Source organism: Tamandua tetradactyla, chromosome 12 (genome assembly GCF_023851605.1).
Source record: "Tamandua tetradactyla isolate mTamTet1 chromosome 12, mTamTet1.pri, whole genome shotgun sequence".
NCBI classification, from domain to species: Eukaryota; Metazoa; Chordata; class Mammalia; order Pilosa; family Myrmecophagidae; genus Tamandua; species Tamandua tetradactyla.
In genome coordinates this window covers 34,788,124-34,815,996 of record NC_135338.1, presented here as the reverse complement: position 1 = coordinate 34,815,996, position 27,873 = coordinate 34,788,124, and the positions used below count along the sequence as shown (strand labels likewise).

The 27,873-nt window shown below is 38.0% G+C and overlaps 1 protein-coding gene and 1 pseudogene across 21 annotated transcripts in view; one reads left to right on the top strand and one right to left on the bottom strand.

The window, feature by feature from the left end:
* Positions 1–27,873, bottom strand: part of TTLL5 (tubulin tyrosine ligase like 5) — a 445,087-nt gene that overhangs the window by 401,757 nt on the left and 15,457 nt on the right. For 19 of the 21 annotated variants that reach the window (XR_013160369.1, XM_077123107.1, XM_077123111.1 and 16 more), the window contains exons 4-5: positions 10,072–10,154; positions 8,598–8,704 (exon numbers count right to left, since the gene is read on the bottom strand). The exons of the other annotated variants lie outside the window; for them this stretch is intronic. Coding sequence is in view for 18 of the 19 variants with exons in the window: in XM_077123107.1 (XP_076979222.1) it covers positions 8,598–8,704; positions 10,072–10,154 (190 nt within the window). In the remaining variant the exon portion in view is untranslated. The remainder of the gene's footprint in view (positions 1–8,597; positions 8,705–10,071; positions 10,155–27,873) is intronic. 21 annotated transcript variants of the gene reach the window in all.
* Positions 640–3,098, top strand: LOC143652654 (switch-associated protein 70-like; annotated as a pseudogene).

Genomic DNA, 27,873 nt, shown 5'->3' with positions numbered 1-27,873 from the left:
GCAAACTAGAACAAATACTATGTTTATGAAAGATGTTAACATGAGAAGAACTGGATAAAGGATACACAGGAATTATTTTTACAACTTTTCTAAGTCTAAAATTATTTAAATAATAGTTAAAAATTATATTTAAGAAAGAGTTCATGATACTGAAAACATTTTAAGTGCTTGAATTCCTCTTGCATGTGATTTATATGCAATTTGGATTTGCATGTGATTTGGATTGGGACAGGAGGACTATTAGGAGACCTCTCAAAGCACACTGCAATTAAATAACAGACTATTAATGCTCTCAAACATGCATTCAAAGAAAATTCAGGTCAGAATCTATGATCACTGACTCAGTACAAACTGAGATGGAATCCCTATATACCTACAGGAATATTTCAAAAGCTGCTGAAATATTTAACATACAGCTAACATGAAGTAGGAATACAGGCTCTAGTGTGGACTATTTTAATCTTAAAAAGATACAAATGCTCTGCCTCAAGCATTCAGTCCCACATTTAGAAAAGCAAATCTATATTACTAGGTATTAAAGAAGGAAATAAGGTTTAAATCATTCTCTGCCAATGAAGTTCAGATATGAAATAAAACAGACTTGCTATGAAGACTCAAAACACACAATTATCTGAGAGTATGGGGAAACCATCTGACTGCATCAACAGCCTGAGCCATTTACAGACAGTGACTGGGGTAAGACAGAAGAATTAAAAGATTAAGAAAATACCTTCATTTCATGAAAATGAGAAGAAAAGCATATAAGATAACTGAAAATAAAACGGGCTAATATAGGTGAGTAACTGGGGCCTAAAGTCCTGGAAATAAAATAAAATGTAACCACTGGCCAAATTTTAAAAATATATTGGATTTGTATCTCATTAGACAGATGATGAGATTAGTTTCCCCCTTCACTAGGTCATTTCTCCCTCTATGGCAGAATAGCACTTACTACTAGAATAAGACAGAGTTTCAGCATTAATTTTACTCCTACTTTACTTTTCATAGACTTAAACATTGAGAAACCTTGCACACATAAATAATAGTTTAACACTTAAATATTGCTTACTATGTGGCAGGCACTGTTCTAAGCACTTTACATACTGACATGTTAAATCCCTATGAAGATGTGCCATTCGCATCCTCTTTTTACCAGTAGGAAACTGATGCCTAGAAAGGCTAATCAACTTGCTCAAGGTTGCTCAACTCAGCAGAGCTGGATGTAGGCCTGGGTAGCCGGCAGCAGAACTGGGGTTTAGAGCCATGAGGCAATACTGCCTCTCTAGAGGCAATAGATGCGACTGGAAAGAGTTTTCTATAGCAATGACACTCAATTCTTCGAACTTCTTCCTAATTATGTCAGAAAAAACACAAAATGGCCTGTCATTAAAATTATGATTAATGATCTACCTGCTGATAACTAGATTATATCCTCTTTCAGTTCAGCTCAAAGTCAAGAAACAGAGGCAGAAAGCTGCGGCAGTGGCCAGGCTGAGGGGTGTCAGAGGCGCCAAAGGGTCAGTGGAGCTGGCAGGGGAGGCTGGGCAGGAGGCGCAGTCGTGGCAATAGGAACACAGTCATGGGGGTGCTTGAAGGACAAGCTGCTCAAGGCCGTCTGGCACACCTTCACCGCACTCGACCTGGACCACAGCGGCAAGGTCTCTGAGTCACAGCTCAAGGTCCTTTCCCATAACCTGTGCACAGAACTGAAGGTTCCACATGACCCAGCTGCCCTTGAAGAGCACTTCAAGGATGATGACGAGGGACCTGTCTCCAATCAGGATCACATGCCGTATTTGAACAAGTTCATTTCAGAAAAGGTTCAAGACAACTTTGACAAGATTGAATTCAATAGGATGTGTTGGACCCTCTGCATGGAAAAAAAAAATCTCACAAAGACTCCACTGCTTATTACAGAAGAAGATGCATTTAAAGTATGGGTTATTCTCAATTTTTTATTCTGAGGACAAATATCCATTAATCACTGTGAAAGAGGGTGACGTGATGAAAAAAGGTCATAGATGGAAAAACTGAACTGAACATTGGTTTGTGCTAAAACCCAACATAATTTCTTATTATGTGAGTGAGGATATGAAAGATAAGAAAGGAGACGTTCTTTTGGATGAAAATTGCTGCGTAGAATACTTGCCTGATAAAGATGGAAAGAAATGCCCGTTTCTCATAAAACGTTTTGATAAGACCTTTGAAATCAGTGCCTCAGATAAAAAGAAGAAACAGGAGTGGATTCATTCATTCCACTATTCATCTATTGAAGCCGGCAGCTCCCCTCCACACAAAGAAGCCCGGCAACATCGGAAAGAACTCCGGAAGAAGCTCCTGGCTGAGTAGGAGGAACTGGAGCGACAGATGAAGGAACTCTAGGATGCTAAGGAAAACAAACAGTAGGAGCTGAAGACTATGAGGAAAACGCTAGAAGAAACAGCATCTTGTGCAGCAGTAGAGGAAAAGACGTGCCTTCAGACTCCAGTGGAACTACAAGCCAGGTTCAGCACAGAACTGGAGCGCAAGAGGCTTATCAGACAGCAGATGGAAGAACAGCTTGCTCAGAAATCCTCTGAATTGGAACAGTATCTGCAGTGAGTACGGGAACTGGAAGACATGTACCTAAAACTGCAGGATGCACTTGAGGATGAGAGATAGTCCCCACAAGATGAAGAAACTGTGAGGAAGCTTCAAACCAGGTTGCTGGAAGAGACTTCTAAGAGAGCAGAACTAGAAAAGCGGCACTTGGAATAGCAGCAGGCCATTGAGACAACTGAAGCCGAGAAGCAGGAGTTGGAGAATCAGCACATCATGAAAGAACAAGTCCTTCAGGAAGCAATGGAACAGCTGAAGCAGCTTGAATTAGAGCAGAAATAAGTGCTTGAGCAATATAAGGAAGTTAAAAAGAAACTGGAGATGGCAACTAATAAGACCGAGAGCTAGAAGGACGAAGTACCCAACATGAAGGGTTAATGTGATTGATAGAGCCAGGTTCAAAAAACCCTCACCTGATCACTAACTGGGGACCTGTAGCTTTCACCCAGGCAGAACTTGGAGAGAGAGAGAACTGGAAAGAAAAAAAGACCACCGAGTAACTGAGCATGGCAGAAGCAACATCATTTATATAAATACCAATGTAGCTGGAAAATTTCATGCTAAAGACAAAAGAACTGGCTTTTGCTGCTTCTAATTTTTATTCCTTGAGTCAAAATTATTAAGGAAGCCTTATTTATCTTCCTGCAAACAAGGGCCTTCTCAGGGAAAAAAAAGTCAATATTGTCAAGCTCTTTTTACTCTCTCTTTGAAAAAGTCAGCTTCTGAAAATTACTTTGCAGACAGTTCTCTCAGATTCTTCTAGAAATGAGGCATAATGAAGGGGAGCATGGCAGAGTGTCCCTCATCACTGGACACTCAGAACCTCTGAACTGTGTGTCGCTTATATCCTTTGGCACCATGTTTTCTTCTCCAGTGTGTGTTTTTAAATTAGATCGGCCAGTCTGCTTGCCATTCCATGCCAGTTGACAAACTACCTTTGACCACTGGTGCTCTGATAAAGTCACGGAGTCACTACATTTTCTTGGTTTCCTTCTGAAATGTGATCTGGTTAGCAGAGGTTTTCTAGCTAAAAGATGTTTCTTTAACCAAACACCTAGCATATATCATTCCCATCTCCTTTTTCCTCATCTCAAGGAAAAATGTCCACTTGGCCCATGCTACCACTGCTGCCCAATTTCATGCCAGTCTGTGAGAGGAGTATGATGAGTCGCAGAAAAAAAGCTAATTTGAAATAAAAAATTATTTGGATCAAAACCACAATGAGATATCATCTCACACCCACCAGAATGGCCATTATCAACAAAACAGATAATGACAAGTGCTGGAGAGGATGCGGAGAAAGAGGCACACTTATCCACTGTTGGTGGGAATGTCAAATGGTGCAACCACTGTGGAAGGCAGTTTGGCGGTTCCTCAAAAAGCTGAATATAGAATTGCCATACGACCCAGCAATACCATTGCTAGGTATCTACTCAAAGGACTTAAGGGCAAAGACACAAACGGACATTTGCACACCAATGTTTATAGCAGCGTTATTTACAATTGCAAAGAGATGGAAACAGCCAAAATCTCCATCAACAGAAGAGTGGCTAAACAAACTGTGGTATATACATACGATGGAATATTATGCAGCTTTAAGACAAGATAAACTTATGAACCATGTAATAACATGGATGGACCTAGAGAATATTATGCTGAGTGAATCCAGCCAAAAACTAAAGGACAAATACTATATGGTCCCACTGATGTGAACGGACATTCGAGAATAAACTTGAAATATGTCATTGGTAACAGAGTTCAGCAGGAGTTAGAAACAGGGTAAGACAATGGGTAATTGAAGCTGAAGGGATACAGACTGTGCAACAGGACTAGATACAAAAACTCAAAAATGGACAGCACAATAATACCTAATTGTAAAGTAATCATGTTAAAACACTGAATGAAGCTGCATCTGAGCTATAGGTTTTTGTTTTGTTTTGTGTTGTTTTGTTTTGATTTTACTATTATTACTTTTATTTTTTTCTCTATATTAACATTCTATATCTTTTTCGGTTATGTTGCTAGTTCTTCTAAACCAATGCAAATGTACTAAGAAATGATGATCATGCATCTATGTGATGATGTTAAGAATTAATGATTGCATGTGTAGAATGGTATGATCTCTAAATGTTGGGTTAATTTCTTTTTTTCCGTTAATTAAAAAAAAAAAAAAAAAGAGAAGGGATAATTGGAGATGAAGGGATACAGACTGTACAACGGGACTGGATATAAAAACTCAGAAATGGACAGCACAATACTACCCAGTTGTAATGCAATTATGTTAAAACACTGAATGAAGCTGCATGTGAGGTATAGGTTTTTTGTTTTTGTTTTTTTTGTTTTTTTTCTTTCTATTATTGTTTTAATTCTTATTCTGTTGTCTTTTTATTTCTTTTTCTAAATCGATGCAAATGTACTAAGAAATGATGAATATGCAACTATGTGATGTTATTAAGAATTACTGATTGTACATGTAGATTGGAATGATTTCTAATTGTTTTGTTAATTCTTTTTTTAATTAATAAAAAAATAATAATAATAATACCTAATTGTAAAGTAATCATGTTAAAACACTGAATGAAGCTGCATCTGAGCTATAAAAAAAAAAATAAATTATTTGGATAATTTTTAAATTAGATTATATGCATATGGGAAATGGGAAGTTTACTGTATGTTTGCCAGTTAAATTCAAAACATCACAAAATCATGATATCAGCTTTTGTTACGTGGGCAGCTTTCCTGCTTTTTCCTTTTTCCCATGGGTGGCAGTGGAGGAAATATCCAATAAAAAATTTAACAAGGAGCCTTGGATGATAGTTTTCATGCAAATGATTTGAAAGATATATTGAGGAAGGTTTTCATATATAAGATAATTTTTATGAACTCAAGCCTTCCAAAATTGGTCATAATGTATAAACAGCAGTAACTCCATGGGACAGCAATGATGCTTAAAATTGTAAATAAATGTGGTGATAGTTCATTTGCAATGAAAAGGCAGAATTCACTGAAAGAGTTAAAGTCCTTCTCTCTCTACAAGTATTAAGTGAGGAAAGAGAACCTCATGCATTTTTACTTTAATGCATGCATAAAAATAATAAGGAAGCTGTGGTAGTTAGATTCAGGTGTCAACTTGGCTAGGTGAAGGTGCTTAGTTCTATTGCTGTGAACATGAGCCAATAGCATGTGAACCTGATCTGTTGGCTAGGAGGCATGCCTGCTGCAATGAATGATGTTTGATTTAATTGGCTGGTGCTTAAATGAGAGACTCAATGTAGCACAGCCCAAGCAGCTCAGCATACCTCATCTCAGCACTCGCAGCTCAGCCCAGGCCTTTGGAGATGCAGAAAGGAATCACCCCAGGGAAAGTTGTTGGAACCCAGAGGCCTGGAGAGAAGGCCAGCAGAGATCGCCCTGTGCCTTCCCACCTAAGAAAAACCTCAATTGAAAGTTAGCTGCCTTTCCTCTGAAGAACTATACATCAACTAAATAAATCCCCTTTTATTGAAAGCCAATCCATCTCTGGTGTGCTGCATTCCAGTAGCTAGCAAACTAGAGCAGAAGCTATTCCAAAAAGGTGTATACATCTAGAGTAATGTGGTTTCAGAGATTTCAGTGTATGTAATTATTAACATGAGAGGAAATTAGAATATAATTCTATAAATTATCACCTTTTATAACTGGAAAATATTTGCCAATGAAATGATCTTTAGAAATTTGTCTTAAGATTTTTGGCTGTTTAATAAGATAATTTTTATATAATCTCCTACAGTTGCTTTTATAAACTTAAGATTATTGTTATTTGAAATATCTTTGTATCTTATGCCTTTGAAATTTAACAGCTAATTTGGTATTGATTTCTATCTGTCACTTATCAGTATTATCATTTTATTCAATATTTGACAGGGATTTAGTCCAACAAGACCTAGAAAAGAAATAGATTATGGTTTGGTTACACATCACTAGGGGATTCCAGTACCCTCATAAAGAATGAGGAAAAGATAATTTACAAAGAAGCTAATGACCCATATGAACTATCTGGTGTGGAAACAGCATAGGCTTGGGAATCACACAGCTTGTGCACAGTGGGGAGACTGGTGTTGGGATGTACGTGTTTTTACTTTGGGGAAATGGGATAACTGGCTATGCATCTTTGCAGAATGTCCTTCCTTAAGCCTGGCTTGTCCCATAGCTACATCTGAAACATGAACTGGGACTCAACTGTTCTAGCCTCCGGCTCTTTGAACCTTACTGCCTAGGCCAGGGGTGTCAGCATGAGGATTGCCTACTTTCTGGCCACATTTGGACCAGGACTCGACCAGGCTGTTACGTTATATGTATGTGGTTGTGCAGAAGTCGTCTGTATTATGCATAGTGTTACCAATTTCTATCCTGGCCTTAGTGGCAGTGTCTCAAGAAGGCAAAAGTCCATTTATTTAAACAATGTTTTGGTTAAGCGCGAAACTTAAGAATCAAAGCACAGGAACGAACTAAGTAAACCCTGCTTGGAACGATATTTTGATACTAAATGAATTTTTTCTAATGTTTATAAGAGTTCCATTGTCAAAATACTGACAGACCTCTGGGGGTTTACTTATGTAATTACTGTACAGAAAGTTTCAGGGATGTGTAAGTGTTTTTCATAATCAGACTTTTTCCTTTTTCCTTTATAAATAGGATATGATCATTTACAAGAATAATACATGAAATGGTTTAAAAATGTATTTTTGCAATAATGTCTTGTTGAGAGGGAACAAAATATACTCTTAGACATTCTTAACTAAACACTGTACAAAAAAGAAAAAGAAAAAACAAAAAGATAAAAAGAAAAGATGAACACTGTACGATGCAATATGTGCAACTTTAATTTTTTGCTAAGTTTGCTAAGATATATTAAATAATGTTTTTGTTTTTTTTTTACTAAAATGGACCCAATAAGAAAACAAAATATACTAGAGTAAAAAAAAAAAGTCAAGAAACAGAAACCACTACCATGCAAAAAGGGCTTGTCATGCTGTTACTAGATTTCAACTGGCACCAATTTTTATTGCATCTTTGTTTGGAGGTGGAAATATCTACACCCAAGGACAATGCACCATATTAAGATTTTAGGTGGGCTGTTCTTTTATAAAAGAGGTGTACCGGTTTGAAACTGTTGTATATCCCAGAAAAGCCATGTTCTTTAATCCTGATTCAATATTGCTTGGTAGGATCTTTTTAAGTTGTTTCCATGGAGATGTGACCTGCCCAATTGTGAGTGGGACCTTTTGACTAGATGGTTTCCATGAAGCTGTGTCTCCATCCATTCAAGGTGGGGTTGCTTATTGGTGTCCTTTAAAAGGGAACCATTTTGGAAAAAGCTTCTGAGCCAACAGCTGACAATGCCGACAGAGCCAAGACAAAACCCAGACATTTGGATGCAGAAAGTAAATACTCCCAGGGAAGCTGTTTGAAACCAGAAGTCAAAGACCCCAGGAGATGCCAGTCACGTGCCTTCCCTGACACGAGCTTGTTCTGGACCCATCGGCCTTTCTTGAGTCAAGGCATCTTTCCCTGGATGCATCAGTTTGAACATTTTTATAGACTTAGAACTGTAAACTTGTAACGTAATAAATTCTCTTTATAAAAGCCAATCCATTTCTGGTATATTGCATTCCAGCAGCATTAGCAAACCAAAACAGGAGGAAAAGAGTAACTGTGAAAGGGAAGGTATGAAACAACTCACCCACATAAGGCACTCTTAAGCAGTTCAACTTTAGGACAGAAAACCTATGGGATTTGAGATCCAGAAACCAACTCCTTTAAAACCATTCATAACTAGATAGCCCTTAATAGTCTCTATACAGCCCCAGGGATATGAACACCTCAGCTTGATCTGCAGGCTGCTGCTCTATATAACTGATTTCCTTTTAAGGATATTAATTATATCTGCTGACCACATGCCCCTATGTCATGTACCTTTAAATCCTTTAAGTGGAGCAAAGCAGCTACAGGAATATTACCTGGGAAAATGATTAACCTTTTGTGCTTCAGAGAGGGTACGAAGTAAGAAGGGCTTCAGGTGGGATCCTGTCCACATAAGGTTATAGTCAGTGCTGCTTGGGTGAACCTGAGGGCAGATAAGAAGATAAGAGGCAAAAGATGTCAGAGGTGATCACTCACCAGAGGTGGCACTTCACCAGGAAGAATGATAGCAGAAAAGGCCATTGTGATTTTTAAGCCACAGGCTATTCACAAGCATAGCCAAGACAGTATATGAGCCCAGTAAGACAGAAGTGAGAATCACACAGTGGGGGGGGGGGGGGGGGGGGGGGGGGGGGGAATAATCAAGTTTACAAAACAGGAGAATTAGGCAAATCCCAGATATAAACAGTAATATAAAGCTTCTGTAGTAATCCACACTGTCTCTTAATATTGTCTTGAAACTTCTTAAATGTTTCTTAAAGTATCAAAGTGTTAGATGACAGCCCAACTTCCAAATTCCCTTCTCAGACTGTCCTTATATCCTTGTGGATGCTGAATATAAAGTACTAAACAGAGTTAAAGCCTTCTAGTTGCAACCCAACTTAGAATTCATTTGTCCAACCAAAAAAAAATACCTCATTTGTCCAATTACTCAACTCTGTGTATATGACAGGCCCCAAGTTAAGCCCTGCAAATAAAACAGTGACAAGATATACACTGGGACAAGAACATCTTTAAAATGTTAACGTTAGAGCTCAACCTAGTGTAAGGACACAGCAATCAACCAGACTTTTAGCAACTGTCTCAAAATATCTATAGTGGAAATCTGTCCAACATTTTCACCTGTCCCTTTCGATAACAACATCTCTGTTTTCTTTTGAAAAACAACTTACTTCTGGTTTTAAAGGACCTGACAGTCATCTACTACTACCTTCCCCAAACAAACAGATCCACGACCCAAGCTAGGTCAAATATTCTCTCTTCAGAACACAATTCTTCAGCAGAGACAGGCACAAGGATAAGGAACGTGTTGAGTCACTTCTATGGCAGTGCCTTGGGGAGATGGTCCTAAAGATTCCTGTTCCTAGATCCCCTGGGTTATCCTGGTTGCTCTCCTTCCAAAGGCCTTTTCAGTGTTTTGCCTGATTCTGCCAGTCACATCCTTCCTACAAATCCCTTTTGACTTAAGTTAGTCAGAATCCATTTCTGTTGCTAAGTTTGATATCAGACAATTCCTCATGGGCAGCTCTACCTCCAAGTCAAGCCTAAGAACACCGCAAGAAAGCCTAATTTTTTGCCCCTACCCCCAAAAAAAGAGTTGTGGAAATGTTTTTCACCTGTTGCTAAGAGAAACTGGTAAAACCACTCAGAAATTCAATCCAAGATCCCCATCATAAATAAGCAGTGTCCTGTGTACTTTCTAGAGCTGGCCATGCGGTAAATTGGTAAAGTTAGCCACGCGGCTAATTTCAGCTTTTGAGCATATCAAGTGAGGTATAAAAATGAGCTTACTTCATGAAATCCATGGGCTGTCAGAATGCTGCGTACTAGGCGACTGTCTGTTCGCACAATCTTATAAGATAAATGATAACGCTCTAGGAAAAAAAAAAACATAGAATCAAGTTCAGTAACCAGAAAGTTAACTGCAGAGAAGGAAATAAACTGTAAGACAGTGGCTGTCTTAATTATACTCAATAATATCAAATTGCTACCCTTGTGGTACCATACATAGGGTAAGGATTATTTTAGAACAAGGGTTCTCAACCCAAGACTCTGAGGATCAATAAGCACACATGGGGAAAAAATTACATCTTTGTTTTCACTAGAGTCTAACTAACATTTAACATCTTCAATTATGAATGTAGGCAACAAAGCAAAGTAGCACCAACAGTATCTGTGACTGTCACCAATAGATATCAGGTATTTTTAAACTGTAGCTGTTACTGCTATCTCAAATATTATTTACTCTCACAGTATTTAAAAATTATTGTAGTTAACAGACTCACCACTAGATATGGCTATTTAATGCATTCATAAAAAAAGCACATATGACAAATTTTGAAAATCGCAATTCAGTATAATTGGTTTCCTTTGTAATCATGTTTCCTTCCTATATACTTAAAAACATTTTTCTGAGAACGAGGCCCATAGACCTTATTATACCAAAAAGATTATGATCTCCTGCTCTAGACATCCCTCTGGGTACAATAATGCTGGTTACCAGTATATTTTAGACCAGGGATTACAAACTGGAGGTCCAAAGGCCAAATCTAGCCAGCATATGTGATTCGTTCATTCTTCCTGGTGCTTTAAAAAATAATATTGAATCAGTTGCTAACCTTTTAAAATTGGAGGAATTCATATAAAAATCTGGATCTCTGGCTTCTCTTCAAAAGTCTGGCAACCCTAGGCTCTCTTTCCCATGCAAGAAGTCAACTGGAGAACTGAAACCTCTGGACAAGCCCTCTCCATCCAGTTCAGCACAGTCCCCACCTGGTCTGCTTCACGCATTTACATTTCCTGCCAAGGCCCTAAAAGCAAGCATTTGAGTTTGCGGCCCCTCTCTAAGATGAAAGTCTATAATCAAATGAGATTTCTTAATATAACCAAAGCTAACATTTACTCCCAGTCCATGAAAATTCAAATATCTTCCTATGTAGCACAACAAACTGAATAAGTTAGCTAAAAATTCAAACAAGACAATTCTTTTAAAGGATAACATATAAAAAAATTTCTAAATGAATATAACACAGAAGTTTTTGGAAAGATCCTAGAACAATATTCAACTTCTCCATCAAAAACAAACGTTTTATGAATGTATGTGAAAATATTCATAAATCCCTACTGCCATGAGCACTGGCAGGAATGCCTTGCAAAGCAGAGACAGAGGAGCACGTGGAATGAAAAGCCAGACCGTACAGACATCTCATTTGTGGCAAACTTTTAAAGCCCAGTTATAGGGCTTTCCCAATGATCAATCACTATATACTGTCTTTGGAATATTGTTATAAGAAAACCAGTGTAGAATCATGTGTTTACTTTAGGACAGAGTATAATAAAAGAAGCAGTACAGTACACTACTTAAGAATAAGTACTTGGACTTGAAGAAATGACTGATTCCAAGGTGGGAGGGAAAGTAAAAAATGAACCTGGAATATTTTATTGCGTCAAATAAGAAAGAAGTACTCATTGTTAAAAAAAAAGCCAAAAAAGTGATCAGACTACATCTAGAGATATGAATGAAGTTGATCTGGATAGGACTAAGGTAAATCAGAATACTGGGTAAAGGATGATATGGTCCATCTTTTCAAACTTCAACCTTTGTGCAAGACCAAAGGAAGAGATGTTTAATTGTTGAAAAAGTAATATTTTGGGTAGCACATTACCTAATTTAATTGGTATGGTCAGTTTAATTGAACACCAATTGTTACACAGAATCTCGAATAGGGTATGAAATCTTGTTGGTTTGTAAAGGTTACTGTGATGCCCCAATATATCCTAGCATAACTGGGGCAGAAAATTAAAAAGTATTTGCAAAGTCCCCTTTTGGGGGCTGGGGAGAAAGGAGGAAATACTAAACTTCTCCATCTGCGGAATGCCTGATATTCTTGAAAACATTAGGGACAACAAATTCAATTGGCTGGGCCCTCAATCTTGGGGCTCAGCCTGATGCTTATTCCTGCAAAGGAGAAGCTAAGCCTACTTACAATTATAACTAAGAGCCACTCCTAGAGACCTCTTTTGTTGCTCAGAGGTGGCCTCCCTCTCTAAGCCAACTTGGCAGGTAAACTCACTGCCCTCTCCCTAATGTGGGACATGATTCCAGGGGTGTATGGGACTGGCTCCCTAACTCCCCATGGATGAGCTGGGACCTGACATCACAGGAATGGAAAAGCTTTCTTGACCAAAAGTGGGAAGATAGAAGTGAGAACAAAATAAAGTTTCTGTGGCTGAGAGATTTCAAACAGAGTCAGGAGGTTATCCTGGAGGTTATTCTTAGCATTATATAAATAACCCATTTTAGTTTATGGTGCATCGGAGTGGCTGGAGGGAAGTACCTGAGACTGCTGAATTGTGTACCAGTAGCCTTGATTCTTAAAGGAGACTGTATAACTACATAGCTTTTACAATGCGACTATGTGATTGTAAAAACTCTGTGTCTGATGCTCCTTTTATCCAGAGTGTAGAAAGATGAATACAAAACTACGGATAAAAAATTAATAAATAATAGGAGGAGCTAAAGGGTAAAACTGAGTAGACTGAAATACTGTGGGTCAATGAGAGGGAGGAGTAACAGGTATGGGATATATGAGTTCTTTTTTTCTTTTCATTTCTTTTTCTGGAGTGATGCAAATGTTCTAAAAAATGATCATGGTGATGAATATACTACTATGTGACAAAACTGTGAGCCATTGATTATATACCATACATGGAATGCTTGTATGTTAAAAATGTTCATGTTTGTATGCTGTTTTGGTTTGATAATTCAAAATAAATTAAATTTTTTTAAAAAGTTATTAAAAAAAAAACTGATTGGGGACATGTCACAAGGAGCTTACACGGGCTCCCAGCAGTCAAATCTGAGACAGCTGAACACAGAAAAATGAAGAATGACAGAGACAGATAATACATTTATAAAAAGAAAAGATCTATGAATCCACAACATTAAGAGAGTAAGGAGTAATTGCTGCCGTAACAAATTACCACACACTTACTGGCTAAAACAACACAAATTTATTGTTTATGGTTTTGCAAGTCAGAAACCTGAGTCTCACCAAGTTAAAATTAAGGTATCAGCAAGGCTGCATTCCTTTCTGCAAACTCTGGTTAGGATCTGTTTCCTTCCTTTTTCCAGCTTCTAAAGATGTCCACATTACTTAGCTTGTGGTCCCCTTTCTCCATCTTCAAAGCCACCAGTGATGGGTCTAGTCCTTCTCTCACCATAGCACTGTGACCTCCTCTTCTGCTTCCTTCTTCCACTTTAAAGGATTCTTATATTATATTGGACCCCCTTGGATAATCCAGTTAATCTCCTTATCCTAAAAGTCAGCTGATAACCTTAATTCTATCTACAACCTTACTTCCCCTTTGCCACGTAACGCAACGTATTCATATGTTGTGGGGATAAGAACGCGGACTTTAGGGGACCACTACTCTGCCTACCAGAGTCTGCCCTCTGTTCCCCAAACATCCATGCCCATTCCACATTCAAAATACATTAACCCTGTTTCGATGTCCCCATAAGTCTCAATCTATTACAATATCAACTCCAAGACCAAAATCTCATTGAAAGTTCAAAAGTCCCAAACTTCACCATCTGAATGAGATATGAGTGAGACTCTGCGTATGATCCATTCTGAGGAAAAATTCCTCTCCATATGTGACAGAGAAATAAGTTATCTGGTTCCAAAATATAATGGTATAATGGATATAGGTCACCAGTTATAGACATTCTGGTTCAAAAAGGGAGAAAATGGAAGCAAAGGGAACCACAGGCCCCATGTAATTTCAAAATCCAGCCAGATTAACTCCATTAGGTTTCAAGGTCTGAGAAGAATTCTCTGTGATTCGTAGGGCTTGTGGCTCTGACTTTGGAGTCATCCTTCCTTTTTCATGAAAGGTGGTGCAAGTTTGCAGCTGAGTAGTTTTATCAGCTTGTTTCTTTGTAGAATCTTGGGGGTCCAACAGTATTCTCTCGTTTCCTCCTCTCTCTGTCCCTTTCAGCCGAAGCTGGTAGTGTTTTTGCTGGCACAGCATCCTCAAGAACCTCGTGGGGCACCTATGTCTGTCACCAGGATTCACTCCATTGAATAAAGACTCCTCCATGTTTCTTTCCTGAATAATCCCATCTCTATTTTTGGCTCTGCTGAGATGGCTAAGGGGATCACACACTTAATCTCTTCAAAAACAGCTATAAAGGACAAAACTGGAACAACTAGGGAAAGCTATATAGAGATTATATGTTCAATAATTGTATTTTATCAATGACACATCTCCCGAGTGTGATCACTATACTATGGTTATACAGAAAGGGCCCTTGTTCTTAGGAGATATATGCTGAATTAAGTATCTAGGAATGAAGTATTTGACCAATTCTCAAATGGTTCAAAGAGAGAGAGAGAGAAAAGCAAATATATCAAAATGTCACTAATTGGTAAATCTAGGAGAAAAGCATACATGTGCTCATTGCACTATTCTTGCAACTTGTCTGAAGGTTGAAAATTTTTCTAAATAAAATGGTAGAAGAATGAAAGAAAATCAGATCTTTTCATTAGGATAACTGTGATCATTAACACCTCCTCTGCTACACCCGCAAAAGCCAAGCATCATCCGCTACATTGCTGTTGCCAGAGAGCAGGGCTGTGCCCAATTCTGTACCTGTGCTGCAGTGCTTGTCTCCCAGGGCCAGGCCACAGGGAAGGTAATCAGCAAGGAGTGTGGGAAACAGACAGAATGATCACATGGGGAATAATGAGAGAAAGAGAGTATGTCTCTGGAGCTGGACTATCAAGGCTCAAATCTTGGCTCTTTCACCTCATGATTACAGCCTTGAATAAGTTTTTAATTTCTTTATGCTCATTTTCTTGATTTGTGAACAGGGATTGATAAGAACAGTATTTACCTCATAGGGTAGCTGTAAGCATTAAATCTGTTAATACATGCAAAGCTTTTAGAACAGTTGTTGAGATACAGTAAAAATTGTTTTTATATAGCAAAAAGTACATAGTAAAATAGCTATTTATGCATACTACATGCAAAGCAAATTACACATTTTAAATGTAAAGACATAATAAAAAAGCTATTAAGATTTTATCCTACTCTACCTAATATAGGAAAAATATATAATTGTCACTGTGTTCAGTGAGACATGAGAATTGATTCCGTGATATATAAGTAGTAAGCAGTTGACCAATTATTTTTAGTCCATACCACATAACAAGAGGAGTGCAAGGAACGGAGCATGGAATGATATACAACAACTGTCACTTCTGGGGATTTTAACTCATATCCATGTTCTATATTAATCAGCCCTGTGATCCAATGATGTCTGTTACCAGAATATGTTACACCAGAGGTTATACACTGGTGACCTAAAGGCAAATCCAGCCTGCAGACATGATTTGTTCATCCCCCATTTGCTTTAAAAATAAGATTGAATTAGTTGCTAGCCTTTTAAAATTGGAGGAATTCATACAAAAATCTTGATTTCTGACTTCCCTTGAAAAACCTGAAAGAGAATCATGTCAAGAGTCACCTGGAGAACTGCAACTGCAAATTGAACCTACACAACTACACGACTGCAGAAGGAAGATCTATTTTATCCCACGTTTTCTCATACAAAAACAAGTAGTAGGACATGGTCTACCTTGACCACTATCAAACTGCCAAATATCTTATTTCTGAGCCCATGAATAAGTATCACGTCAATTCTACCTTAACACCACAGAATTTCTTCTCTTCCAACCACTCACAAGTGCCCCAAGAGGTAACCTGAACTGCAAGGACCCCTGGAAAATTTCAGGGTTGATGGTAACAGAGCAAATGAAAACAAGGAACCAGTAATCACCCAGAGAACGGTGAAAGGGCATTAGGGGCTCAGACACAAATAGCATGGGAAATCAGAATGAAGACAAAATTGAAGTATTTGACTTTTAGAAAATTAGGTCTGTACCTACGTTACTCAATACAGTAGCCACTAACCACGTGTGACTACTGAGCACTTAAAATGTGACTAGTGTGACTGAGAAACTGAATTTTTACTTTCACATAATTCACTAGTTTGAATTTAAAAACTGATACTTAAGGGTGGGCCACGGTGGCTCAGCAGGCAGGAATGCTTGTCTGCGATGCCAGAGGACCCGGGTTCGATTCCCGGTGCCTGCCCATGTAAAAAAAATAAAAAATAAAAAAACAAAATAAAAAAATAAAAACTGATACTCAATTCAGTTATTGCAAAGTTTGTTTGAAATAACTTGGGTATATAAATCTACTTTTTCAACTATAAACTCTGCAATCTAAATGCAGATCAAATATATCCAATGAAGCTTTAGTTAGTGCCAAAATGAGATGCACAGAAGCATATAATATATATTAGATCTAAAATATCTTATTAATGATTTTTTACATTGAGTAAATGTGGAAATGGTAATATTTTGGATATATTGAGCTAAATAAAATATGTTTCCAAACTTAATTTCATCTATTCCTTTCTACTTTTTTAAATAAAGCTACTGGAAAATTCAAAATTTACATATGTACCTCACATTATATTTCTACTGGACAGTGCTAGTCTATACAAAACAAACTTATGAAACCATTTTTTTAAAGGCAAGTTACAAAACTATTGCCTCATCCGAAGACCAGATGACTTTAAGTTGAAAATAATTTTGTTACAGAATCCCATTTACACAAGTTTAAAGAAACATACAACTTTGAAGAAATGTGGTAATTGTGAGGAAGTTCTGAAACATTTTATAAGTAAGGCAAAAGAAATCATACTGCACCAAAAACATTAGTGAATTTAATGAATTAAATAAACATTTTTTTTAAAACCAAAGTTGACATCGAACTGTGAGATGAACAGAAGATGATAACGAAAGCCCCAAATACACTCCTCAAGGGCATTTAACCACCGGATTATGATCTGAGCAGCTCTAAGCCAGCTATTTAAAAGAGGGGGGAAAAATTACAAACCGAGAGCATACAACAATTCAGAAAATTGATTAAGCAACTAGCAAAAATCATGTAATACTGTTCTTAAAGGAAGGTTAAGAAAAATACTAAACCTCAAAGAGTAAGGAACAATAATAGCAAATACAAATACAGAGAGTTTGGGGGGAAAAAAACATATTCTGTGTTTTTTTCTTTAATCACAGGAATGTGTAAGAAAGAAAACAATGATTTTCAGATTCTAGGAAACAATGATTACCTGAATAATGTCATATTATTTTTAAACAAGTATTCTAAAAAAGAAGGGTCCACCTATTCCCATGGGATAATTCATTCACCTAAAGAGTAGGCCAAAAGAATGGGGAATGAGGAATGATTTACTTCTATTGTTTTTACCTACCTTTGACGTTTTGTCTTATATCATATAAAATGGGAGTTTCTTAGCAAAGGGCAGCAAACTTTCAGTTACTCAGGCATCAAAGAACTCAGTCTCAGTTCTTTAAGTGGTAACCTAGCAACTTGCTGAGATTAGAAGGCACACACCCTTGGGAAGGAAAAAGGATTCAAATCCCAGAGGCTCACTGTCCTCGGAACTGGTTTATTATAGGGCAATAATAAGCCTATAAAGTCTAAAAATATAAGACCTTAAAGCCATCCCAAAGCTGAGCAGATTCTTTTCAAAAAAAATAGTAAGCAGTAAAGTTCTGAGTGCCTACTAAATGAACTCATTTAATCCTCACCCTGTCTACAAAAACTATCTTCATCTTTTTGATAAGGAAACTGGTTAAGAAAGTTGAGGTGACTTGCAAAACTACTCACAGGTAGTAAATGCCAAAGCTGGAATTTAGCCAATGACTAAGTACCCAAGTCTAGACTGCCCCATATCACAGTTATTCTGATCCAAAGAACTCCAATCTAACCCCAAGATTCAGAGCACTACTTAAAATCAAAGAACAGAGAGAAATGAAATGGAATATTGAAAAACAGTATTTTGAATTAACAAAACCAAAATTTGATACTTTGAAAAGACCAACAAAATTCACAAACCTTTAGTGAGACTAAGAAAAAAAGAAAAAACCTCAAATTACTAAAATCAGAAATGAGAGTGGGAACATCACTACCAATCTCACAGAAATAACAAGGATTTTAAGAGAATTCTATGAACAATTGTTCACCAACAAATTAGATAATCTAAATGAAATGGACAAGTTCCTAGGAACATACCAACTATGAAAATTAACTCAAGAAGAAACAGAAAATCAAAATAGACCTGTAATAGAGAGATCTGAATCAGTAATCCAAAACCTCCCAACAAAGAAGCCCCAAAACAAATGGCTTCACTAGTGAATTCTACCAAACACCAATTAATTAACACCAATCCCTTTCAAACTCTTCTAAAAAAAATTGAAGAGGAAACACTTCACAGCATTACCCTGACACTAAAGCCCAACAAACACATTACAATGAAACCTAGACACATACTCCTTGTATCAGTATAAAAATCCTCAATGGAATACAAGCAACCCAAATCTACTAGAATAGTAAAAGGATTATACACATGCAAAATGGGATGAATCCCAAGAATGCAACGGTGGTTCAATATATGGGTAAGTTAAAAATAAATCAAGTAATACATTATACTAAGAGAATAAGGGAAAAAAACACAAGAACATCTCAATTGAAACACGGAAAAGCATTTGATAAATCTAAAACCTTCTCTTGATAAAACTACTCAACAAACTAGAAATAGAAGGGAACTTCCTTGATAAACCGCATTTATGAAAACTCCACAGCCAATACCATGATGAAAGACTGAAAAGCTTTTCCCCTCAAGATCAAGAACAAAACAAGTACGACCACTTTCACCACTTCTATTCAACATTGCAGTGAAGTTCTAGACAGAACAACTAGATGAGAAAAAGAAATAAAAGGCAACCAAATTTGAAAAGAAGTAAAATTATCTTTATTTAAAGACATCTCATAAACAGAAAACCCTAAAGAGTCCACACACACATATATGTGTGTGTGTGTGTGTGTATGTACTAGAGTAATAAACTCAGCAAAGTTGCAGACACAAGTTCAACACACAAAAATCAGTTGTAAAAAAAAAACAGTTGTATTTCTATACACTAGCGGTGAACAATCTGAAAAGGAAATTAAGAAAACAGTACCGTTCATAATAGCAACAAAAAGAATTAAAATGCTTAGGAATAAATTTAACCAAGGAGATGCAAGACATACACTGAAAATGACAAGACATCACTGAAAGAAATTAAAGACCTACATATGTTGAAAGACATTCTGTGTTCATGGATTGGAAACATCAATACTGCTAAAACGGCAATACTACCCAGAGTGATCTGTTACAACTTTAATGTAATTCTCATCAAAATCCCCATACATTTTTGAAGAAATGGAAAAGCCAATCCTCAAATTCATAGGGCATTGCAAGAACCCCAATAGCCAAAACAATCTTGAAAAGGAAGAACAGAATTGGAAGACTGCACTTTTCAATTTTAAAACTTACTATAAAACTGTAGTTAACTGTGATGATTCAGAGGTATTAGGGAACCCAGAAAAGATCATATTCTTTTTTTTTTTTCTTTTTTTTTTTTATATACATGGGCAGGCACCGGGAATCGAACCCAGGTCCTCTGGCATGGCAGGCAAGTGTTCTTGCCTGCTGAGCCACCGTAGCCTGCCCATATTCTTAAAGATAAACTATTCCTATGGGTGTAGACTTATTGTGTGGGGGACCTTTTTGATTAGGTTATTTCAGTTGAAGCATGCCCCAGGTGGATCTTAATCCTCTTCATGGAGCCCTTTTTTTTTTTTTTTTTTTAACATGGGCAGGCACCGGGAATTGAACCCGGGTCCTCTGGCATCACAGGCAAGCATTCCTGCCTGCTGAACCACTGTGGCCCACCCATGGAGCCCTTTTTAAGAGCATGAAATATAACACAGAAGCTGAAAGAAAAGGACACAGAGAAGCTGAGAGAGAAAGCCACAGAAAACGAAGAGAAAACCACTGGAGCTAGAAAGCGGAAGCAACAAAACCTGGAAGAGTGAGACCAGCAGATGCCTTGTGATTTGACAAAGGAGTCCACTTTTCATTTGATGATGCCATGATTTGAAAAGTTTCACAGTACTGGAACTGTAAACTTGTCAAGTTAATAAATCCCCATCGTAAGAGCCAACCTGTTTCCGGTATATTGCGTTTTGTCAGCTTTAGCAAACTAAAACAGTGTGGTACTGGTATAAAGATAAAATTCCATATAGATAAGTGGAATGGAATTGAAAATTCCGGAAAAAAGCACACATCTGTGGAGAATTGATTTTCCCAACAAGGATGCCAAGACCATTCAATGGGTAAAGAACAATCTTAAATGGTGCTGGGACAAGTGAATAGTCACATGAAAAAGAATGAAGTTGTACTCTTAACTGGAACCACATATAAAAATTAAATAAAAATGGATCAAAGACTCTGGAGGTGACTCTTATGCACGCTTAGACACTGCTTCCTATAATAGCTTGACAACCCCCAACAAAAACTATTTCTGCCAATCCTAAAGAACACCTAGGGCATTATATAAGATTCCACAGAGGTTCCATGCATTAAGGTAACTTTTCAGAAATCTACAACCTCCAGACAAGTTCCTATATCAGGTATGTGCTGAAATGTAGGCGCCAGCCTCTACACAGTATCAACCAGTTCCATAGCCTATCCCATATTATTGACAGCCCCTTCCAACATAAAAACTTAGAATGGCCATAGCCCAACTATCCCTAAAGAATGGGAGAAAGACCAAAGGCGATGATGGAGTTATACAGAGAAGCTAGAATTTAACAAATGAGCATGACTGCTGAATCATTATACTGATATTTCTTTTAGTCTCCAGTGTCTGAGAGCAGCTAGAAGTAAAAATCTAAAATTGTAGAATTATAACCCAAACCAGACTCTGAAATTTGTTCTACAACTGTTGCAAAGTGCTTTAAAATATATTGTTCTTTATACATATGTTATTTTTCACAAAAAATAAGAAAAATGTCAATTGTGAATACAAATGTATAGCTACATGATGGGGTAAAACTAATAGAATCGTGCACTGCATTAAAGAATATAGAATTTAAAATCTTAAAAAAAAGGTGATCAAAGAATTAAAGGTAAGGCTAAAACTATAAAACTCTTAGAAGTTTTGAATCTGGCAATGGTTTCTTTGATATGACTCCAAAAATATGTGACACAAGAAAAAATAGATAACTGGACTTCATGAAAATTAAAAGCTTGTGTGTGTCAAAGGACACTATCAAGAGAGTAAAAATCTGCTGAATGAGAGAAAACATTTGCAAGTCATATATCTGATAAGGGTCTAGTATCAAAAAAATGTAAGCTTTACAACTTAACAAGAAAAAGAGAACCCAATTTTAAAATGGCAAAGAACTTGAACAGGTATTTCTCCAAAGAAGATATACAAATTATCAACCAGCAACCAACAACAATATACAAATTATCAACAAGTACTAATAACAATATGATTAGTCATTAGGGAAATACAAATTAAACCACACACTAGATATGCCTAGAATTAAAAAAAAAAAAAAAAAAAACAAGAAGAGATTTTGCAAGAATATGGAGAAACTGGAACCCTCATATACTGCTGGTAAGAATATAAAATGGGGCACTCAGGAGCTTTCCTGCTCCATGGAAAAGTTAGAGAAGGGACAGGAGGGCAAATGAGGCAGTGATTCGGAAGTGATCTGGGGGAGCCTTCTTCACCACATGGGGCAGCCCTGTTTGCAGGGGCCGAGGAACTGAGAGGCAGAAACCTGGAGCCTAAAGCAGAGGCACAGAGCCATGGAGCCTATGGGAATGCATGGACAGGAGCCCAGGACTAGGAAGTAAGCCAGGACATATTCCTTGGGCGTGCTACCCTCACCAGCACAGCCCTGTGAGTGGTGACTCACCACATACCCCACACACCTGAACCCCATCATCTGCTCCCATTCCCGGCACTCCAGGCGCCCCCACCCCACTAGCCCCCAGTGCACGTACCCGCCCCAGGCCCTTAACCCAAGTGCAGCCCAAACCACCTCTCCTGCACCGCTCCCGAGCACTACCTCCCCCACCATGTTTCCTGCAGGCTGTTGCCAGAGCATAAAGACTGCAGGCACTAACCTCCATACTAGGCTACCCCTGCCCCGCCCATAGTGTAGCACAGCCTCACTCCGTGCCCCCTGAGCTCTGCGCATCCGTTTATGGCACTCCCAGGACCGTGCATGTGCACAGGCCCCAAATCACATCATTCAGCTCTGGGAACCACACTTTACAGCTGTCCTAGAATCGTGCATGCACACAGGCCTCAGCCACACTTCTCAGCTGTGAGAAAGTGGCAACCTGGGCGGGCCGCGGTGGCTCAGCGGGCAAAGTGCTTGCCTGCTATGCCGGAGGACCTCGGTTCGATTCCCGGCCCCAGCCCATGTAACAAAAACGGAGAAACAGAATACAATAAAACAAGAAAATGTTTAAAAATGTTTCCCTTTCTTCCTTCCTTCCTTCCTTCTATCCTTCCTTCCTTCTCTCTGTCTTTCCTTTAAAAAAAAAAAAAAAAAAAAAAAAAAAAAGAAAGTGGCAACCTGTGCAGCGAGCTCACATCTTCCCCCAATCCACAAAGGTATAACACCAACCTGCTGCCATAGCTCTACGTATGAGCATAAGGGGCCTCATGCCTTAGACTAGCGCACACCAGGGTTAAGACCCCCAGACCCGTGCACCCGCACAGTTACATCCTCCCTGGCAGTTGGGCACCTATGTTCACAAGCATCAGTGTAACATCCCCAACCTGTGCCTATACCAGCCCTGAAACAAACAGCCGCACTGAATGTCCCATCCCGTGCCCTGCTTCCTGCTGTACAACCATCCCACAAACAAAAGGCCTTAGACTACTGAAAGAAATCAATTCCCAAAGTAAATCAATCAAGATATTTACATGCCATGAAGACAGCAGAAGACCACTAAGCATATCACAATGCACTCAGATATAGCCCTGCCTAGTGACAAAATTAAAACACCAGGGGAGAAATAGATGCTGGAACAACCAATCAAAGATGTTCACAGAACTCTACTTAATAAGCTAAGTGGGACAGCAAATGACATAAAGGTATTCTAGTTTGCTAGTTGCCAGAATGCAATATACCAGAATCAGAATGGCTTTTAAAAAGGGGAATTTAATAAGTTGCTAGTTTACAGTTCTAAGGCAGAGAAAATGTCCAAATAAAACAAGTCTATAGAAATGTCCAATCAAAGGCATCCAGGGAAAGATACCTTGGTTCAAGAAGGCCGATGATATTCAGGGTTTCTCTCTCATCTGGAAAGGCACGCGGTGAACACAGTCACAGTTTCTCACTCATCTGGAAGGGCACATGGTGAACATAGCATCATCTGCTACTTTCTCTTCTGGCTTCCTGTTTCATGAAGCTCCCCAGGAGGCGTTTTCCTTCTTCATCTCCAAAGGTCACTGCCTTGTGGGCTCTCTGCTTCTCATGGCTATGTCGTTCTTTTCTGCTCTCTCTGAATCTCCTCCTTTCTCCAAAATTTTTTCTCTTTTATAGGACTCCAGAAACTTATCAAGAGCCGCCCAAATGGGTGGAGACATGTCGTCACCTAATCAGCTTAATAACCACTCTTGATTAAATCACATCTCCAGGGAGATGATCTGATTACAGTTTCAAACATACAGAATTGAACAGGGATTATTCTGCCTTTATGAAATGAGATTTAGATTAAAACATGGCTTTTCTAGGGGACATACATCTTTTCAAACCAACACAAAGGAGATCAAGAAGATAGCAGAAAAGCATAAAGAGGAATTTGAAAGAATAAATAGAAAAACAGCGACATCATAGAGATTAAAGACTCTGTTGGCCAAATAAAATACTAGAGGCACACAATACCAGATTTGAAGAGACAGAAGAAAGAATAAGTGATATAGAGGACAGGATAATTGATTTGGAAGACTCAAAACAGCAGATGGCAAAAAAAGATGGAAAAAACTGAATGGGAACACAGGGAAATGATAGATAAAACAAAGCGCACAAATATAAGAATCATTGGTGTTCCAGAAGGAGAAGAGAGGAATAAAGGGCTAGGAAGAGTAATTGAAGATATAATGGAGAAAAACTTCCCAACCCTTATGAAGGACATAAATATACAAGTCAAGGAAGCCCAATGAACTCCAAACAGAGTAAATCCAAATAGGCCTTTCCCAAGGCACATACTAATCAGTCTGTCAAATATTGAAGAGAAACAGAAAATCCTGAAATCTACAAGAGAAAAACAATCTACTACATACAAGGGAAACCAAATAAGACTGAGTTCAAACTACTCAACTAGCACCCTGGGGGTGAGAAGGCAGTGGTATGATATATTCAAGATCCTGAAAGAGAAAGACTTCCAGCCAAGAATTCTGTACCCAGCTAAATTGTTCTTCAAAACTGAGGGAGAAATTAAAGTTTTCACAAAGAAGTCCTGAAAGAATTTGTCAACAAGAGTCCGGTCCTACAAGAAATTCTAAAAGGAGTTCTGCTGGCTGAAAAAAAAAGACAGGAGAAGGAGGAACTTGAGAAAGAACAGCAAACTAACCTTAAGCTAATAGAAGAATAACATTTCTATACACAAGCAATGACCTAGCTTAGGAGTTAGTTAAGGAAAAATTCCATTCAAAATAGCAACTAAAAGAATCAAGTACTTAAGAAAGAACTTAACTAGGGATGTAAAGGACTTGTACACAGAAAACTACATAACACTGCTAAAAGTAATCTAAGAACTAAATAGGTGGAAAGACATTCCCTGCTCATGGACAGGAAGGCTAAATATAGTGAAGATGTCAATTCTCACCAAATTGATCTACAGATTCAATCCAGTATCAATTAAAATTCCAACAACGTACTTGGAAAATTTGGAAAAGCTAACTACCAAATTCATCTGGAAGGGAAAGGGACCCCAAATAGCTAAAAGCATCCTAAAAAAGAAGAATGAAGTGGGAGGATTAATATTCCCTGACTTTAAAACCTATTATAAAGTCACACATCAAAACAGCATGGTCCTGGCACAAAGACAGAAGAACTGACCAACGGAATCGAATTCAGAGTGCAGAAATAGACCACCAAATCTATGGTCAACTGATTTTTGACAAGACCTCCAAATCCTCTGAACTGGGACAAAATAGTCTTTTCAATAATAGGGCATGGAAGAACTGGATATCAATAGCCAAGAGAATGAAGAGGACCCCTATCTCACACCCTACATAAAAATTAACTCAAAGTGGATCAAACACCTAAATATAAGAACTAATACCATAAAGTTTCTAGAAGAAACTGTAGGGAAACATCTTTAAGATCTAGTAATAGGAGGTACCCTCCTAAACTTTATACCCAAAGCACAAGCAATAAAAGAAAAAATAGATAAATGGGAACTCCTCAAAATCAAATGCTTCTGCACTTCAAAAGATTTTGTCAAAAAGGTGAAGAGGCAGCCAACTCAATGAGAGAAAATATTTGGAAATCACATATCAGACAAAGATTTGATTTCCTGAATACACCAAGAAATCATAAAACTCAACAACAAAAGAACAAACAACCCAATTATAAATTGGGCTAAAGATATGAATAGGCATTTTTCTGAAAAGCAAATACAGATGGCCCAAGAGCACATGAAGAGATGCTCATTTTCACTGGCTATAAGGGAAATGCAGATCAAGACTACAATCAGATACCACCTCATACCTATAAGAATGGCTGCTTATAAACAAACAGGAAATTATAAATGATGGAGAGGATGTGGAGAAACTGGGACATTTATGCACTGCTGGTAGGAATGTATAATGATGCAGCCACTATGGAAGACCTTTTGCCGATTTCTTAGGAAACTAAATATCGAGTTGCCCTATGACCTAGCAATAGCACCACTTGGTATATTTCCAAACGAGCTGAAAGCAATGACACAAACAGACATTTGCACACTGCTGTTCACAGCAGCATTATTCATAATCGCCAAAAGATGGAAACAAACCAAATGCCCATCAACAGACAAGTGGATCAACAAAATGTGGTATAAACAAATGATGGAATGTTACGCAGCAGTAAGACAAAATGATGTCCTGAAGCACATGACAAGATGGATGAGCTTTGAGGATAAGTGAAGTTAGCCAGACACAAAAAGATAGATATTGTATGATTCCCCTTTTATGACAAGTATAAAGGTATAATCACAAGCTTATAATACAGAATATAGGAGACTTAGAGATACATAGCTAGAGTTGGGTGAACCGTTAGCTAATGAGGTTGAACTCCAATGTAAGGGAATAGATAGGAGTGAAGGTGGTTTTCTAGTGGGTCTATAAGTAATATTACCATATTGAAGATGAATAAGATTGAAAGGGGTTGTATACACCTATGTGTCCCACTGATTAACACTAGAAATATAAATTAGGTCTTGCAAGAATTACTTCAAAGATATGATTCTTGTGTAAAGAGTGTTTAAGTCAAGGGTATAGGGGGAAAACTGCTATTGTGTGCTATGAGCTATGTTCAAAAGGAAACCATCAGCACTACCACAGCAATAGCAGAGGTAAATAATGGGGGAGGGACAAGAGTTAAGAGGAGGTTTAGATTTCCTATTTGGCGAGGGTGTGTTTATTGGTTTTCTTTCTCTTGGAAACAAATTATCTAAAATTGAGAATGTTGATGGACTGTGGACTTTGGGCCCTCTACACGATGCCTGATGAATGCAGGTAGCTGAAGGATGCACTGACGGAGAAGTAGGCGAATTTCTTTGATTGGCAAACGATGGTGTATACTTATGAATGAAAGTTGTGAAGCATGCAATGATGTGAACATGGGGAACATTTGGTGAGACAAAATAAGCTAGAAACAAGAGAACAAGAATGGTATGGTCACTTTAGAAAATGCTTATAAGAAAAGAGGACCTAGATTGTAAGCTTTTAGACCAGATACATTAAATCCAGAGTGGTGATTACCATTTCTGGATTTTGAGAGGCTGTTTTATATATATAACCTGATATTTAGAGATAAGAATGAAGCCAAACAGGTTGGGGTTAAAGTAATTCAGAACATAGGGGTAAGGAAGACAGTGTCTATATTGTAGAACCACACATACTCTTTGAGACCAATGGAAATAAGGTTTATTTGGTCTGGAACTGAAATTCTCTGTATGCATAATCTAATTCAACCTATCTGTACAGCTCATTTGAACAACTGAAACTCAGGGAGCACAGAATAAGAAAGAGGTCCTTTAATCCTGTATAGATTATTGTAATGCCTGGAAACATCCTAGAGTATATTAAGCAGATAATCAAAAAGTATCGGCAAAGTCCCCTGAGGGATGGAAGAAAAATAAACTATTAATCCTTACCATCAGGGAATCCTCTGATACTATGTCAAATTTTAGAGACACCCAAATCAACAGGCCATGCCCTCAATCATGAGGCTAACTCTTGTGAAGCTTATGCCGGTAGTAGAAAAGCTTAAAGACTACCTATAGGCATGCCTAAGAGTTACTCCTGGAGGACCTCTTCTGTTGCTCAGATGTGGCCTCGGTCTCTCTAAGCCCAATTCTGCAAGTGAAAT